This window comes from Chelon labrosus, assembly GCF_963514085.1.
Source record: "Chelon labrosus genome assembly, chromosome: 17".
NCBI lineage: Eukaryota > Metazoa > Chordata > Actinopteri > Mugiliformes > Mugilidae > Chelon > Chelon labrosus.
Window position 1 is genome coordinate 22659334 of NC_140350.1, and position 15526 is coordinate 22674859.

A 15526-nucleotide genomic window follows, 5' to 3' on the forward strand; every position below is an offset into this window, starting at 1 on the left:
TGCAGCCTCCTCATGCACAGCTACAATCGCTATGGTCATCTCTGATGCTGGTGGTCTGACGCTGCAGTGAGGGCGTAGAGGCAGTGCAAAATGTGTGTGTGTGTGTGTGTGTTTTCTCTTAAATTCTGGGGACATTGAGCTGTTTCACATTGCGGGGACTCGATTAAAAAAAAAAAAAAAAAAAGCAAAACAAGTCCCTGTGAAGTTACATTTTCTGGTTTAGAGGTGAGGTCAGATTCAGTGGTCTGTGTGTGTGCAGTGAGCTGTTGGCAGTGACGCGACATGACGTCAGCTGGGACGAGTTAGGTTTGAGCAGAGAGGGGAGAGGAGTCTCCCCAGATGTGTCCGGCAGCTTGAGGAAACATCTGTGTGAGTGTGACTGGCCTACCAGACATCCAGGGGGGAGACCTCTGTGGTGGTATGAAGGGGGTCGGTTGAGGTGGAGGTGGTGAGGGAGAAGGAGAGGGGTCACGGGGACAGGGGGATGTGTTTAGAGGTTGACCAGGTGGAGGTCGGAGGCGGAGAAGTGGGGGCACAGAGCCATGTCTGGGTTCTTCAGCTGTCGCAGGATCCTCCGGTGGAACTTGTTGCGGACCCGGTTGAACTCCATGATGTCGCTGGGATCCTCCTCGATCCAGAAGCGGTGAAACTCCTGCATCAGGTAACCTGCCAGGGAGAGAAGTAAAAGGGTCATGTACTGTATATGACAAATACACAAAGAAAAAATAGGGGTGATAAACCCACATATACGACCTAGAAAGAACCAAAAAGACCAGAAATTATCAACTAGCGGATAAAAAACAAAAAAATGGAGCATAGAGCAGCAAGTTGTGAGAATAATCAGCTATTTAGAGATTCTCAGGAAGTCTTTTCGAGGGTTCTGGCTGACAAACAAAAGGGGAAAGGGCGATTGCCGTTAGGGTCCTACACCTGTGGAATGATCTGCCTTTGACTCTGTCTCTGCTAGAGGTGGGCTACACCCTGGACAGGTCTCCAGTCTATCTCAGGGCTAACACAGATCTCCAGTCAACCATTCACACTCACACCTACGGCCAATTTAGAATCACCAATGAACCTAACCAGCATGTCTTTGGACGGTGGGAGGAAGCTGGAGTACAAAGAAAGTTACCAAACCAAATTTAAGTTGGAGTATGTGTCAGTGTTTTGCTTCCAGCTTGTTGCTAATATTAATATTTTGGCCACTTGGTGGCGCCAAAACTGCATCTAATTCTGCCAACTACTGATTAGCATTCATTCATTCATTTGTAGCTCAGTTTTTGGTTTCAGCACCAGAAAGGGGTCTTTAGCAGCTACGCCTCCATGTGTTCATGTTTGTGTTGTTAATTTCATGGACAAGTGGTGAAGACAGAGTAGATATCTTATCAGGTATTCACCAGTTAGCTGCCTGATGGCTAAAGAACCAAAACAAGGATCCAAAAAGGCAAAAAAAAATTCACAATCAAGCAGATTTACCCCAATTACACAAAGCCACATTTTAATCCATGATTAATATAAAAATATTGATTGAGTTACGCCCCCTCGGCACAATCACTGGCCTTGTACCGGCTGTGCAAGTGTCTCCACCTTGTGCTTAATCACTTTAACCAGCCACACCTGAGAAGATGTGACTAAAGAGCCTCGTTGAAGAGGCCTCACCACAGCTGCAGAGGTTCAACCATGTCTCACCTGTCGCCCTTTGGTTTTTCTTTTTAATAAAATAAAATTCTTATTTTTCTAACTCTGGCATGTGTCTCCACTTTGTGTTGTGGCCCTCGAGCCGGGTCGTCAGACTCTATTCAAATTATAAAACTACACGTAAGCACTTTGAAAAAGGGGTTACACTCATCACACATCATCCTTAGAGAAAATAAGGTTACTACATTTAAAAAAGGGGCTGCAATCTCAAATTTAGACCTAATCATGGAGATTATAAGGAAACAGTCTGCCATGAACAAACTTTTCACCCACGACCCGCTTTGTTTTAATGTTAAAATGTGATCACATGGGTTTGCTTTATACTAGTTTTATCTCTCAAACAGAACATGATCCTGCATGCAGAGTATTTAGCATAAATGCACATATATATATATCTCAGATCAAAATAAAAAGATATAATGTCTACGTCAAGTGAACTCACAGAAGGTCTGCTGGAAGTGCAGCAGGCTGGGCATCTCTGGGGCCACGTTATACAGGTGGGTCTTCAGCGCTCCGCTCACCAGCAGAGAGAAGGCCAGGTCTGTGATGTTGATGCCCACGATGGCAAAAGAATAACTGGAGGAAGGTGATAATAAAAAATATATATATATATTTAAATAGCAGGTTGTATATACACACACAAGGTGATGGGTTAATGAGACACAAGTGAAACCAATGAGGGGAGGAACCCGCAGACAAAAGACACAAGACAGGAGGTAAAACCAACTTAAGTGTAAAGAGAAAACTGATTAAATGATAAAACAGGAAATAATGCTGAAGACAGAAGGACACACAGCAGTGCAACACTTGCCTGCCCATTAACACATACACGATCTTTTCCACCTACAGATACACACACCCATTTCTACACACTCGCATCAGCACGCGATGAAACTGCTCGTATCAAGGCCAAATCTCACACAGCTACAGCAGCAGCGGTGGCGGCGGCCCAGTTTCACCCTCCTCCACACACGTGCATGTCTACATACGGGACGTGTGCAGAGACTTACCCGATAGCTTTGTCAAGGTTCTTCTGTTCCCATTCAGGCTTGTTTACCTCGCTGTGAAGGACACACACTCCAGTCATGAACATGTACAAAGTGGGTAATAAGACAGAAACACTACAGTTAGGCTCATATTTCACTATCTCACTAAATCTAACGAGTAAGGAATAAATGGTCTGTTATTGAGCTTCTGCTGGCTTCCAGTTAGATGATAATACTGAGATAAACATATATTTATCTCACTGTTTAAGTTGATCTTGCAATATTTTCTAAAAATTTCTAAAGGTTGTGACACCCCAAAGCTGGCCTCTGTTGAATCAATCTGATCAGTTGGTCTATAGCTTATTTATTCCATGTCAGGGGTGTCAAACATACAGTATTTGTAAACATGACACAGAGGACATTAACGGCAATAAAAGTAACTGCTATTCCTAATTTGTCCACTAGGGGTCACACTATTTTTATTTAGAGTCATTGATTTTATATAAATATGGACAATGTTTCTACACTTCCTTGCATTTGCCAAACTGATGCTATTTTCCCAGGGATATTCTTGAGTTTGGATGCAGAGTCTGATCAGTACGGTCCGAAAGTGGATCCATGACCCGCCCACACTTCCTCCAGACTCGCGTTTTCTAACTAAAACGAAACTCATCCAAATAATTCACACTTGAACACGCGTCAGCATTATATTAACTACCTAAAATGACAGAAACCATGCTTGAAAGACATTTATTTGACGTGTAATTTAGTGTTTTAGTTTGGACCTAGTCCCGCCCACTAAAATGGAGGAGGCGGAGCTTATGACCTATACTGCAGCCAGACACCAGGGGGAGCTCTACTTGATTTGGTTTTAGAGGAGAGATTTCATTTTGTTCATAAAATGTTTTTTAAAAGAACAGTTTGTTAAATATAAAAATTTTCATAATGTGCATATTTGTACTAAAACAAATGCAAACATCTGGAGTTGTTGTCACTTCTAGGTTATTATGTGTGTTACTTGAGATCAAATTGGACTGTATGTGGCCCCTGAACTAAAAAGAGCTTGACACCCCTGAAATATCTGAATCTTGTAATGAAGATGCAAAACGAAATGAGCCTTCAGTGCGTCCGTTGAAATTATTATTATCATTATTGTTATCATTATTATTTTGTCTTTTAACTTGCACCACTTCAGTTTCTCTTCTCATGCTCTGGCTCTCTAAGCTGACCAGACAATCAGATCGATCTCTCTGACCAATGCAGCAGATTCAACATGCCTCCAACCAGTCCGACTAAAAATTGTCACGAACATTTAAAACACGAACGTCTAATTTGTGTGATTGAGGGTCTTTTTGTTTAAGCCATATACCTTGTTTTAAGCTGATGATACGGCCGCTCAGTGCAGCTTTAAATGCATGACACCACATCGACATCAAAAGCTACGAATGCAGCAAAAACAGCGAAGTGAATGAAAGTGAGTACCTTGGCGTTCTGTGTGTGCTCCTACAGTGCACGTGACAGACAGACACAGAGAGGAAGGCATGGGCAGAGATGGAGGTGAAGGAGAAAGAAACAAAACAAAACAAAAAAAACAGGAGAATTTCAGAAATGAGACGGCCTGCCAGGATGCCGATGACAAAAAATAGACAAGCAGCAGCAGCAGCAGTCAATAAAAGATGAGGCAGTGCACGAAATCAAGCTGTAAGAGTGAATGTAATCAAGCAGAGTGAGATGGGTGCAGAGATATGGATGACTTTGTGCAGATTAAATAGAGATTTTTAAAGCTGTCTTTATTTATTTAGTTGTTCTGAACGGTCATCAGTAATATTTGAGACCTTATAAAGCTGGTGTTTTACTATTTCTTTTGTTTTTAAAGTGCTTTATGAATAAAGATTGATTGATTGATTGAACGAGAAGATAAAAGGCAACATTACCATTTGTTTGGAGTCATGTTTCTGAACAACTGAGGAATTTAAATGCAGTATTTATTCACTTTTATCCCCGTTTTGGTCTCCACCAACTTCTGACTAATATGTCTGACTCTCTAAGATGCTAGAGGCTACACTTTAAATTCACAGTCTAGCTGTTTGGTAACATATCATCAGTTTATTAGAGCCTTTTTTTAAAAGGGTTAGGGTGTAGCCCAAAAATAAGATAAGACAGGAACAACCCAAAACAATTAGCTAAAAGAGGCTAAAAGGCTCTTTAAATCTGTTTTTATTTATTTTGTTGTCCTGAAGGGTCATCAGTAATACCTGACACCTTATAAAGATGATATGTTTCCTGTTTAGGCAACCAGAAGATAAAGAGCAATATTAAGATTTATTTGAAGTCATGTTTATGGCCATTGGAGGAATTTAAATGCAGTATCCACTCACTGCTGTACCTGTTTTGGTCTCCACCAACTCCTAAATTAATATAACTCGTTCTTCAAGCCGCTAGATGGCGTTTTTTTTTTTTTACAAAATCTGTCTTTTTAGTGCAGGAAAAGTAGCACACCGTCGGTTTATTAGAGCCTAGTTGTAAAAGGAAAAGGGTTTGTAGTCCAAAAACAATTAAATCTAATACCTGGAACCTCAGTGATAATTTGGACATTTTTAACATAGAGGACTAAGGGGATTGACTCGTTCTTGGAGCCAGACATCTAGTGGTCATTTGAGGAACTGCAGCTTTACGCTTTACTTTTGTGCTAGCTTCATTTCCATTCCAGATTAATTCTTAGCTTTTAATTTGTTGTTTGAATAGATCTTCTTGGCATTTATTTTGCCAATATATTGGTTTGTACTTTACTGTGTATTTCCATGCTTTTATGAATGAATAAATTAAACCTTTAAACTGAAATTCGCTGTGCACCCTACACTTTTACTCCAGAGTTAGTTTTATTGCTTCCATGAACCATCTACCATCTTGTGGTCTACCAGTTACCTTTACAACTATAATCAAATCTCCTGACACCCAAAACACTTTGGTGTATTCCTTCATTAGGACCTAGAAAGTTGACATTAACGTACTTGTGCTTTGGTTGCAGAGAGTCGTGGAGCATCTGCAGAGCAGTAGCCTTGTCGTGTTCGGCAAAATACCTGTTGAAAGGTGAGATATAGAAGTACAATTTTCAACGTGTTTTCATCACGTTGAAGTAATATGTATCACTGCTCGACTGTTTTTTGAGCGATGATCTGTTTTTTTTTCCAGAACTCACAGCAGGTTGTGCAGGCCCAGCAGGCCCATGCCCCTGAAATCAGTCTTGGGGTCACTGCCCTGGAAACCAATCTCACACCACTGTTTAGAGATGCGGCCGGTGAGAGGTGTGTCAGGACGCAGCTCCTTCCACAGCTACAAGACACATATAAAAACACAGAGAACTTATCTGCACCTTTTTGATGACAGAAAACAACAGTATCGTTCAACAAAGCATAGCTCCACACAGAATTCAGCGGTCCACCTACACCTGAAGGACAAAGGACACGCATTTAAGGACAACCACGTCCACATTTTAGCCAGAAAAGACAGATGGTTTAGATCAGAGGTGTCAAACACACGGCCCACGAGCCAAAACCAGCACACCAGAGGGTCCGATCTGGCCTACTGGATGAATTTGCAAAGTGTGAAAATGACATAGGCGACATTAACTGCAATATTTAATTTCTGCTGCTATTCCTAATTTCTCTACTGTTTTAGTCAGAGTTGTAGACATAACGTGACACTGAGACCAAGAACAAAACAGCAGATGACAGCAATGCGATGAAATTACACTGTTTTTCTTAAGAGATTTCAGGTTGCTCATAAAATGTTTTGTAAAAGGTTAGAGAAACCTCTGGAGTTGTCGTTATTTATAGGTTAACATGCTATTATGTTACTGGTCCGGCCCCCTTGAGATCAAATTGGGTCGAATGTGGCCCCTGAACTAAAATGAGTTTGGTTAAGATGAAGAGTAAAGGAAACCATCTATGTCAAATTAGAAAACCTCGTCTCTGTACAGGGGAGGTAGACTCAGATACACTGCCTGGCCAAAAAAAAAAAAGTCGCCACACTCAAATATTTTGGATCTCCTTTAGCTTTGATTACAGCACACATTCTCTGTGGCAGTGTTTCAGTAATCTTCTCCAGTGTCTCCAGATTTATTTCCATCCAGTGTTGCATTAATTTTTCACCAAGATCTTGTATTGATGATGGGAGAGTCTGACCACTGCACAAAGCCTTCTCCAGCACATCCCAAAGATTCTCAATGGGGTTAAGGTCTGGACTCTGTGGTGGCCAATCCATGTGTGAAAATGATGTCTCATGCTCCCTGAACCACTCTTTCACAATCTGAGCCCCATGAATCCTGACATTGTCATCTTGGAATATGATCCATTGATGGAATAACCTGGTCATTCAGTATATTCAGGTAGTCAGCTGACCTCATTCTTTGGACAACATAATGTTGCTGAACCTAGACCTGAGCAACTGCAGCAACCCCAGATCATAGCACTGCCCCCACAGGCTTGTACAGTAGACACTAGGCATGATGGGTGCATCACTTCATCTGCCTCTCTTCTTACCCTGATGGTTCTCCACTATCCTTCCAGTTTTTAATAATGCGTTGGACAGTTCTTAACCCAGTTTTAGTAGTTTCTTCAATCTCCTTAGATGTTTTCTCTGCTTGATGCATGCCAATGATTTGACCCTTCTCAAACAGACTAACATCTTTTCCACGACCACAGGATGTGTCTTTAGACATGGTTGTTTAAGAAATGAGAAGCTACTCATTGCATCAGTTACCTATTTGCTTAGTTAAATCCAGGTGGCGATTTATTTTTTTGGCCATGCACTGTAGTATCTGTTATGAATTTACAACAGAGTCTGAACATTTGTCCCCAAAAAGTTTCACCTCGAGGCCGGAGGACTGGAGTCTCTGGATATTATTGGGTCGTTAGAGGAAAACAGGATCTACTAGTCTTGTGAGATTCCGATGGGTAACAACCACAGATGTTCCTATTTAGTAAAAGCAGCTTGGATGAAACATCTTTAAGAAACTCAAAAGTCCAGTTTTTTGGATATCAATCACAGCTCTCTTGCCTCACTACTCCTCTACCATCTGTCAATTTTAGACCCATTAAACTTTCAGCTTATACATCAGTGTATTGGTTTGGGCCCAGGTCACTGCACACCACAGAATCTTAAACCTTAAAGTGAGCCGAAAAGAAGTCTGCTAAAGACACAAAGAGGTGGCACCTCTTGCTTTAAATCCGCTAGAAAAAGAGTGTCACTATCTCAAAGATTTTACTGTCAAACAAATAAAAGACGACTCTCCTGTGTTGTCCGTCCAGTCACCAAACTCTTTAAGGTCAGAATTATCCACTGAGACTAAAACGGTTTGCTAAAACCAGAGAAATAGTTGGAAGCGGAAAGAGTTGAAATCATTAACTAAAACGCTCCATAATCCCAAAACCCATTTAAGCTGATCAGTAAAGTGAGGGGGAAATGATTCAAATGAATGTCGGTGTTGATGAGGTTTTGATCTGACAGGACTGCGTTGGCACGTCTGATAGAAAAGCAATTATCAGACAGTTATTGTCTTGTCCAGTCGACGTTTTCTGGCAACTGGAAGCTGTCTCAGCTGACACCCAGGATAGATCCTTCCTCTCAGATTCACCACAGACAGAAATGATTGCTCCTGTTGAGTACCTTCATTCTTTAGACAGCCACAGTGAAACATGTACCTTCATCAGCATCTCCTCGTGATCAGGGTTTTCGCAGTCGTAAGACTCTCTGCGTAGCTTCTCCACCTCGGCCACCAGGCTCCTGTAGCCCACAATCTGCAGCAGGCTGGCCTGCAGAGAGATGCCCAGCCTGGGGACACACGGGGACGGGAAGCATGGTTTGTTTCAGAGAATACAGATCTGCTAATGAAGTGAACTGTGGAAGCGTGGCTGTTAATGCGGAAGAGGAATGGGGTTGTTTTTCCACAGCCACATCTTCACAGCTAATCTTAGGACCTGAAGGATCCCTGAGTAACCTCTAATTTACCACAACGCCCTACGAGCAAGAAATAGATGTGATCTGCAGTGCAGTGTCTCACTGTGGGTTGGTGTCAGGGTTAATCTTCTTCAAGGCCATGATGTCGTCGATGGTCTTCTCCACTTTGTCAGGATGGACGCTGAGGGCGGACTGCAGCAGCTAGAGAGGACGGACGAGAGCAGGAAGGGAAGGAGGCAGAAAGAAGAAGGCCGAGTTGGAACGTGTGGTGAGAGACACAGCTGCATTATCTTCCAACAATATGACAGGTTCAGTACCTCGTTCTTGGAGTACCGCAGGGACGACTCTGAAACGAAATGGTGGCAAAGAATAAGACAGCTGCAAATCAGTAGCTTCAAGGAAAAACATTTACAGTGTGCAAGATATTCAAATGCAAATAGATCCAAACAACACCAGATTTAAATTCTGAAGGCGTCTACCACTGCAAAGCAAAAGAATAATAGCTCCTTAATACATGAATGACCTAAATAAGGATTCGTTTCTGCGGCGCGCGCTGGCGTACCTATCTTGAGGGTCCTGCGTGCTCCATGCTTGTTGTTGTAGCAGATCCGCTGCAGCTCACAGCGCCCCGTGAACTTCCTGGCGACGAACTTGAGGCCCCGCCACAGACATTTGCAGTAGAGGAACACGAAGAACTGGGTCAGCACTCTGGAGGGGGGGGAGAAGACGAGGGGATTGAGCGGACGATCGGATTATTAACAGGCAGATGTTACTGCAAGTGTAAAAGAACACGACGAGGTTGAGTCTAAATTTGGTGATTTCGTTCATTCGTTCATTCTTTCATCTTCTGTAACCGCTTGTCCTGTGAGGGGTCGGGGAGGGCTGGAGCCTATCCCAGCTGTCATCAGATGGGGTACACCCTGGACAGGTCTCCAGTCTATCACAGGGCTAACACAGAGAGACAGACAACCATTCTTCTTCAGAGTTTTGTGCCTCAGCATGTTGGAGGTCTCTCTGATTTTCCGTCTTTACAATCACAAGAGAAGAAAGCACCCAGACACAGAAACTTGAGAAAGGAAATACACGGGAGCAGGGATGAAGATATAAAGAGAGGGAAGTCAGGAGATTATGCTTCACTCACAGCAGATCAAGCTGTGCTATTTTTGCAGGTGGCACTGGGGAAGAAAACGTCTTGGGAAATTCACAATGACCCATTAAGAAACTGCGCAGGCTAAAATCGGTGCTCCCCTCTCCAGTGAACGCTTTTCCCATCCATCATCACAGCTAATCTTCACAGAAGACGCACCTGCATTTTGAATAACCTGGACAAACGTTTCTGCTTGAGCCACAGATCCACTTTCTTTGTTTGCGTGCAGGAATAGAGTTTACAGCCTTTACCCGGGGGGAAATAAATCCTTCTGACGCTGACGGATCAGAGCACTACATCATCTTCTGTGTAAACATGAAGAAGCTGAGCGCAGTACGGGACGGATTAATTCGTTCTTTGCGGGCCTGTGCATGAGGTCGGCATGTTAAACAGCTCAAACAGACACTCTGTCATTCTCTCAACCTTCAGAGGGGGAGACGATTCAGAGGTGACACTGCGACCAAACTGTTACAGGTTCAATAAAACATAAAAGAGCACCAAACCTGCTGCTATCTGCTCTGTGCTAATTCATTTTCTAAAGGCTCATTCTGCTGATTCTTATGCATGGAGCTTAGTTTGCTAGTAAAAGGAACAGCTGCTTCAAAAACACCAAGAAACGTAAGCCTGAGTCAGAGTGTTAATGGAAATAAAGAAATAGGATTTTCAAAAAATACTATTTTAGTTCACCCTTCTTTATAATATTTAGATTCATTACTCTGCTGAAATCCAGATGTGAGACAAGAAGAGAAGATGATCATAATGACTCAAATCCTTGGTTTTGCCTCTGCAGCTAAGAACAGGCTCTCGACAACCTCTCTGTCTCTTTGAACTATTTACTTATTTGTGTCAGAACCAGGTAGTGTCTAGTGTTTGTTATTTTTAAGTTCAGTTTTCTGTCCTCTTTTCGTCACTTCCTGTTTTATTTTGAAGTCCGTCTTCCTGTCTAATTCTCCCTGTGTGATTGCTTTCCCCGCCCTCCTGTGTTTCACCTGTGTCTCATCGTCTCCCTCGTGTATATAAGCTGTGTTCGCCTTTCCTCCTGTGCTAGATCGTCTTAAAGGGTTCCCCTAAGCGTTCAAGCCTGTTTTTTCCCCTAGCGTGATTCCTTGTTGTGACTATAGCTAATCTTTGTTACCTGAATTTTTTGCCTGAATCCTGATTTCCTGGTTTTGACCGTGCTTCTAATTAAACTACCTTTGAGCCTGCCTGATCCCTGACTCCTCCATTTGTGTCCACCTGATCCGTACTTGATCATTTAGAGTTAAGTCACTAAAGGACAGTGTCATTTAAAAAACAGTTTTATCTTACATTCATATATTTTTTTATTTTGGCAGATCTCTGACTTCATCGTGTCCCTATAGTAATTGATAACCGTGATCATCCAGCCTGTAAATCTTTAAAGTTGTTTTAATTTGCACACACGAGATCGGCTGCCATGTCTGTCCAGGAAGAAGATTCTGAACCCTGAGGTTTCTCTTAAAATGCTTCAAATTAAAATGTTTTATAAGAAATCGTTCCTCATCTGATCTGAAAGTCTTGCCGCAGGGGTGCAGAGGGTGTCACAGGTAAAGCCTATGCCTGTCTGACGAATCTCACCTTCCAAACTCAATTTCTAATAATAAGCAGTCATTTTGATCTGAGAAACAGAAATCATACAAATTAACGTCATGAACCAACTTCTCTGCCCACAGTTTTTTTGTGTGTGTTGGAAAGCTGGTCTGGAGTCACAATATTGGAAACTGACTGTGCTTCGACGAAGAGCGAATTCCCTTTTGGGACAATGTATTGGTCATTTTTCCCCTTTTTTTCTGATGTTTCATGAGCTTCATAATCGATCAGTTCAGTTAGAAAATAATCATTCATGAAAATAGAAATTTAGAAACAAGCGTTGCAGGAAAAGATGAGAGCAAGGAAGGAGATATAAAGATAAGGACTTCAGGAGATTGTGCAGATCAAACTCTGCTATTTTTCACTCTGCCAGGCCAGTCTAATTGTTTGGGCGGGGTTTTATGTGATGATGGACGAAAGAATAATAGCAACATAGTCATAAATGTCACCTTTTTCCTCTGCATTGGTTCCCGTAATGAAATCACATGTGTTACAAGAACTGAGTCTGGTTACGGGACGCTGCTTAAATGGAGCAGGTCACGCTTTATTGAATGTGAATAGCTACTCAGTTATGTACATCTCTGCTCTTGTAGTGCAGGACGTCACCTTGATTTGTTTGTAGGTAACAAAGCAACCATGTATTATTAATGACAGCTCTGTTAAAAGTATGGCCGCCGACTTGAAATCAAACATGCAAACTATAAAGAGGAGGGGTGCTGTTGCATCAGGACTCTGTTTTTGACTGTTTTTTTTTTTTTGGAGCTACACAGCAAGAACAGGAGGTTTCTCCTCCTCTGCTGCTCCGTTATTGACCCCACTTTGTTTCCCTCAACTGTAACTGCGCCACTAAATCACCGGTAAGCGCTCGGATCCGGCAGAGCCATTAAAGGAGCTACATGAATCATTTTTACATCACTAAACCATTACCGCGTTCTTTTAGTATAATTGCTGTAAACGAACACAGTCTTCGCCGGAGAAGCTTTGGCAGCGTCTCCCGGGCCTCTACTGTCCATTAAAAGTTGATGAAGCTAAATATCTTTTAAAGCGTTAACAAAGAAAAAAGAAAGAAAGGGAGTAAAACATCAAATAAAAAAAGAAACAGGGTGGAGGAGGAGCTGGGATTTATGGGAAATGTAGTCTGAAGTGGGAGAACCTGAAGAACGTCTGTCGTTCACGTTGAGGATATGCATGTGTTTCATGTTAAATCACTGCTGTTAGTTTACACCCATCAGCCATAACATTATGACCGAGTGGCCATAACCATTAGTCAAGTGATTGTATGGTTATAAAGTAAACATTTTGACCTTAAAGACGATGTCAGAGGCAGGAAAAATCAATCTGAAGTGACGACTACACGACCGGGGGTCAGAGCATTGACACAACTGCAGCTTTCGTTGGGGTGTTCTTGATCTGCAGCACTGTTCAGGTGGAGATACGTGTCCCAGGACGTTATTTGTGGCTAAAACACGTCTGATCTTCTGGTACGTCACAAATATCCAAGATTACCACAGTCTGTTTTTATAGTTTTTATGCGGCACATGTCTGAAACTAAATCCCAGAAAATCAGAGATTGCTTCCAGCCGTCAGTTGGCAGATTTGGTGCCAAGACGCCAAGTACGAGCACGTCTCATTCTCAGTTTCTAGGCCGATGAATTAAGTTAAAATCTCCTCCAATAGTCTCTAAAAACATTTTCCTCATTCAACTTTCAGCTGATTCTTTGAGCTGCTGGAGCTCCCACAGCAACAAAGCATCTAAGATCCATCTCCAAATCAGAGCAGGGATCTTCATCATGACAACTGAGGGATGGGGAGGGGGTAGCTGGGGCCTAGCGGTTTAAGAATTGGAGCATCACAATGCACCCTAACCCCCTGTGCTCCCTAGCCACTGCACATAGCTGCTCCAGTTGCGCTCGTAGCGGTATAGAAAATGCAAATTTCCATGAGTGTTAAAAAGCGTAGGACACTAAAGTATGATGCTCTGTTTCTTCTTCTTCTTCTCCCCAATCTCTGAAACAGCTTGTCTCTGCATTTCAGGCTGGACCGAGACACTGCCTGTTTTTAAATCCCTTCTTCAGACTCATTTTAATTCTTTGGCCTTTACTTCAGTCTGAGAGCTGCTCTTTTTATTGTGTTTTCCAGGTCAACATTTGTTGTTCTTAAACGTTCTTTATAAATAAACTGATGCTGACATTGATATTCGTCTACTATAACTCTATGTGTTGTACGTCCTTAAGTTTTCCTGGAAGCTGTGGCTGAAAGTGTCTTTGTCGTTCTGCTTGGATATGTTTTGATTTCGCTTTCCCCCGTGACTCAGAACTGAATCTTTTCTCTTTTTATAAGCACTTAATATTTATACTTTGCACTACAATCCACTGTTTAATTCTTTTAAATCCTATATTGTTGTTGCATGAGTCAGTATCCAGTAAAGTCAGAGCTAAGAAACTCATGAACTATTTATATATAGACACTCGTTTAAATCAAATGGAAACTCAACCTTGACTTAAACAATTTAAACTTTTGTGTGTTTCAACCTTTTTGAGCTATTTCAGTTAATATGATTTAAAAGGGGAGTTATACGGTTGTGTGATAAATAAATAGCTTCAACTGACCTCAGTCTTAATAATAATAATAATAATAATAATAATAATAATAGAAAGGAAATAACTGCTGATTATGCCTGAGTATGTAAACCTATAAACAAAACTGGATATTTTCTCTGTTTTTAACACTAAACATTTATACTCTGCATCATAATATTGGTTTCTTTTTCTTTGCTTTCACCGTGACCCAGTGTCCAGTAAAGTGAAAGCTAAGAAACATATCCAGACACTAGACTTATCAATTTAAACCTTCGTGTGTGTGTTTTGAGCTATTTCTCTCATTATTATGATACAAAAATCTTCATCTTCATCTGATCACAGTCCTAAAGTCTTTCTTTTTTGTTTTGTTCTTTGCACGATTAATCATATTTTCAAAGAAAAAGTCTGACATTTCACAAGTTATACCAGAGCATAACTGAACAGAACAGAACTGGATCCTTTCTCTGTTTTTAGCGCTAAATATTTACATTTTGAACTATAATCCACCGTCTAATTGTGTTTAAATCTTATTTTTCCAACGCATGTCATGCCTTAAGTCTTTTTATTTCCTTAGTTTCCTTTTTATGATGACGTTATGAGCTTACTTTTGCTTTCACCGTGACTCAGGATCCAGTAGCTCTATCACCTACTCTGTGACAAATAAATGGCTTGATTTGACCACGATCACTAAATAAAAGAACATTTTTACCCGATCGATCATATTTTCACAGTAAATGATGCCAGGGTATGTAAACACATGAGCAGAGCTGCACCGTTTTCACGCCTCAGTCTCCAGTAAAGTCAGAATGAAGAAACTGTTTAAATATAGACTCTAGTTTAAGTCAAAAAAACATGCTTTTAAATCCTCTTGAGCTATTTTGTTAACAATAAGTAGCTTCATCTGACTGTGATCATGTCACATTTTTTATCATAAATACTTAACAGTTTATACCAGGGCATGTAAACGTATATTCAAACCTGTATCTTCTGCCTTTTTTAAGCGCTGCACATTCATGCTTTGCACTATAATCCTATAATATTTAACTCTTTAAATCCTATTTTCTTGTGTTTTATGCCTCATGTGCTGTAGTTTGACTTCTGCATTTATAATATTCACCATAAGCTCTATCATGATATTAAAATACATGTGTAGCAGCAGGTATAGGAGAGGGCTATTAATAGAAACCCCCCTTCCTCCTCTAGAGAGCCCTCGGTTTACATGTGCTCCATAATTAAGAGGCCTCTTCACTAAGCGACTCATTCAAACCGATTCACAGCACAACAGCCACTTACAGGCCACACAATATCATAATCGATGGAAAAGAGCTTAAACGGGAGGACGGGGAGGAATAACAGGACAGGGGGGCTCAGTGTTTGGTAGGAAGAGAAGCAGATGGAGGACAGACAGAGAGGAAAAGGGGGAGGAGGAGGAGGAGGAGGAGGCGGAGGGGGAGAAATCTTAAAGATGGAGACTCTCCTCACCTGAGAAAATGCTTCATCTTGGCCGCTGTCACCTCTCAGGTGTCTCCGCCGCTGCTTCAGTTGAGTGGTCA

At 41.6% G+C, this 15526-nt stretch overlaps 1 protein-coding gene across 1 annotated transcript; it reads right to left on the reverse strand.

Moving 5' to 3' along the window:
* Nucleotides 1-490: 490 nt before the first annotated feature.
* On the reverse strand, nucleotides 491-15526 carry elmod1 (ELMO/CED-12 domain containing 1; the record flags this gene model as incomplete). The annotated part of the gene is made up of 10 exons (XM_084564160.1): nucleotides 15456-15526; nucleotides 9202-9347; nucleotides 8957-8985; nucleotides 8743-8840; nucleotides 8384-8513; nucleotides 5881-6014; nucleotides 5693-5761; nucleotides 2706-2756; nucleotides 2138-2271; nucleotides 491-666 (listed from the first exon to the last, which is right to left on the reverse strand). The coding sequence occupies exons 1-10, from the start codon at nucleotides 15470-15472 to the stop codon at nucleotides 491-493; spliced, it is 984 nt and encodes a 327-aa protein (XP_084420286.1). The 5' UTR covers nucleotides 15473-15526.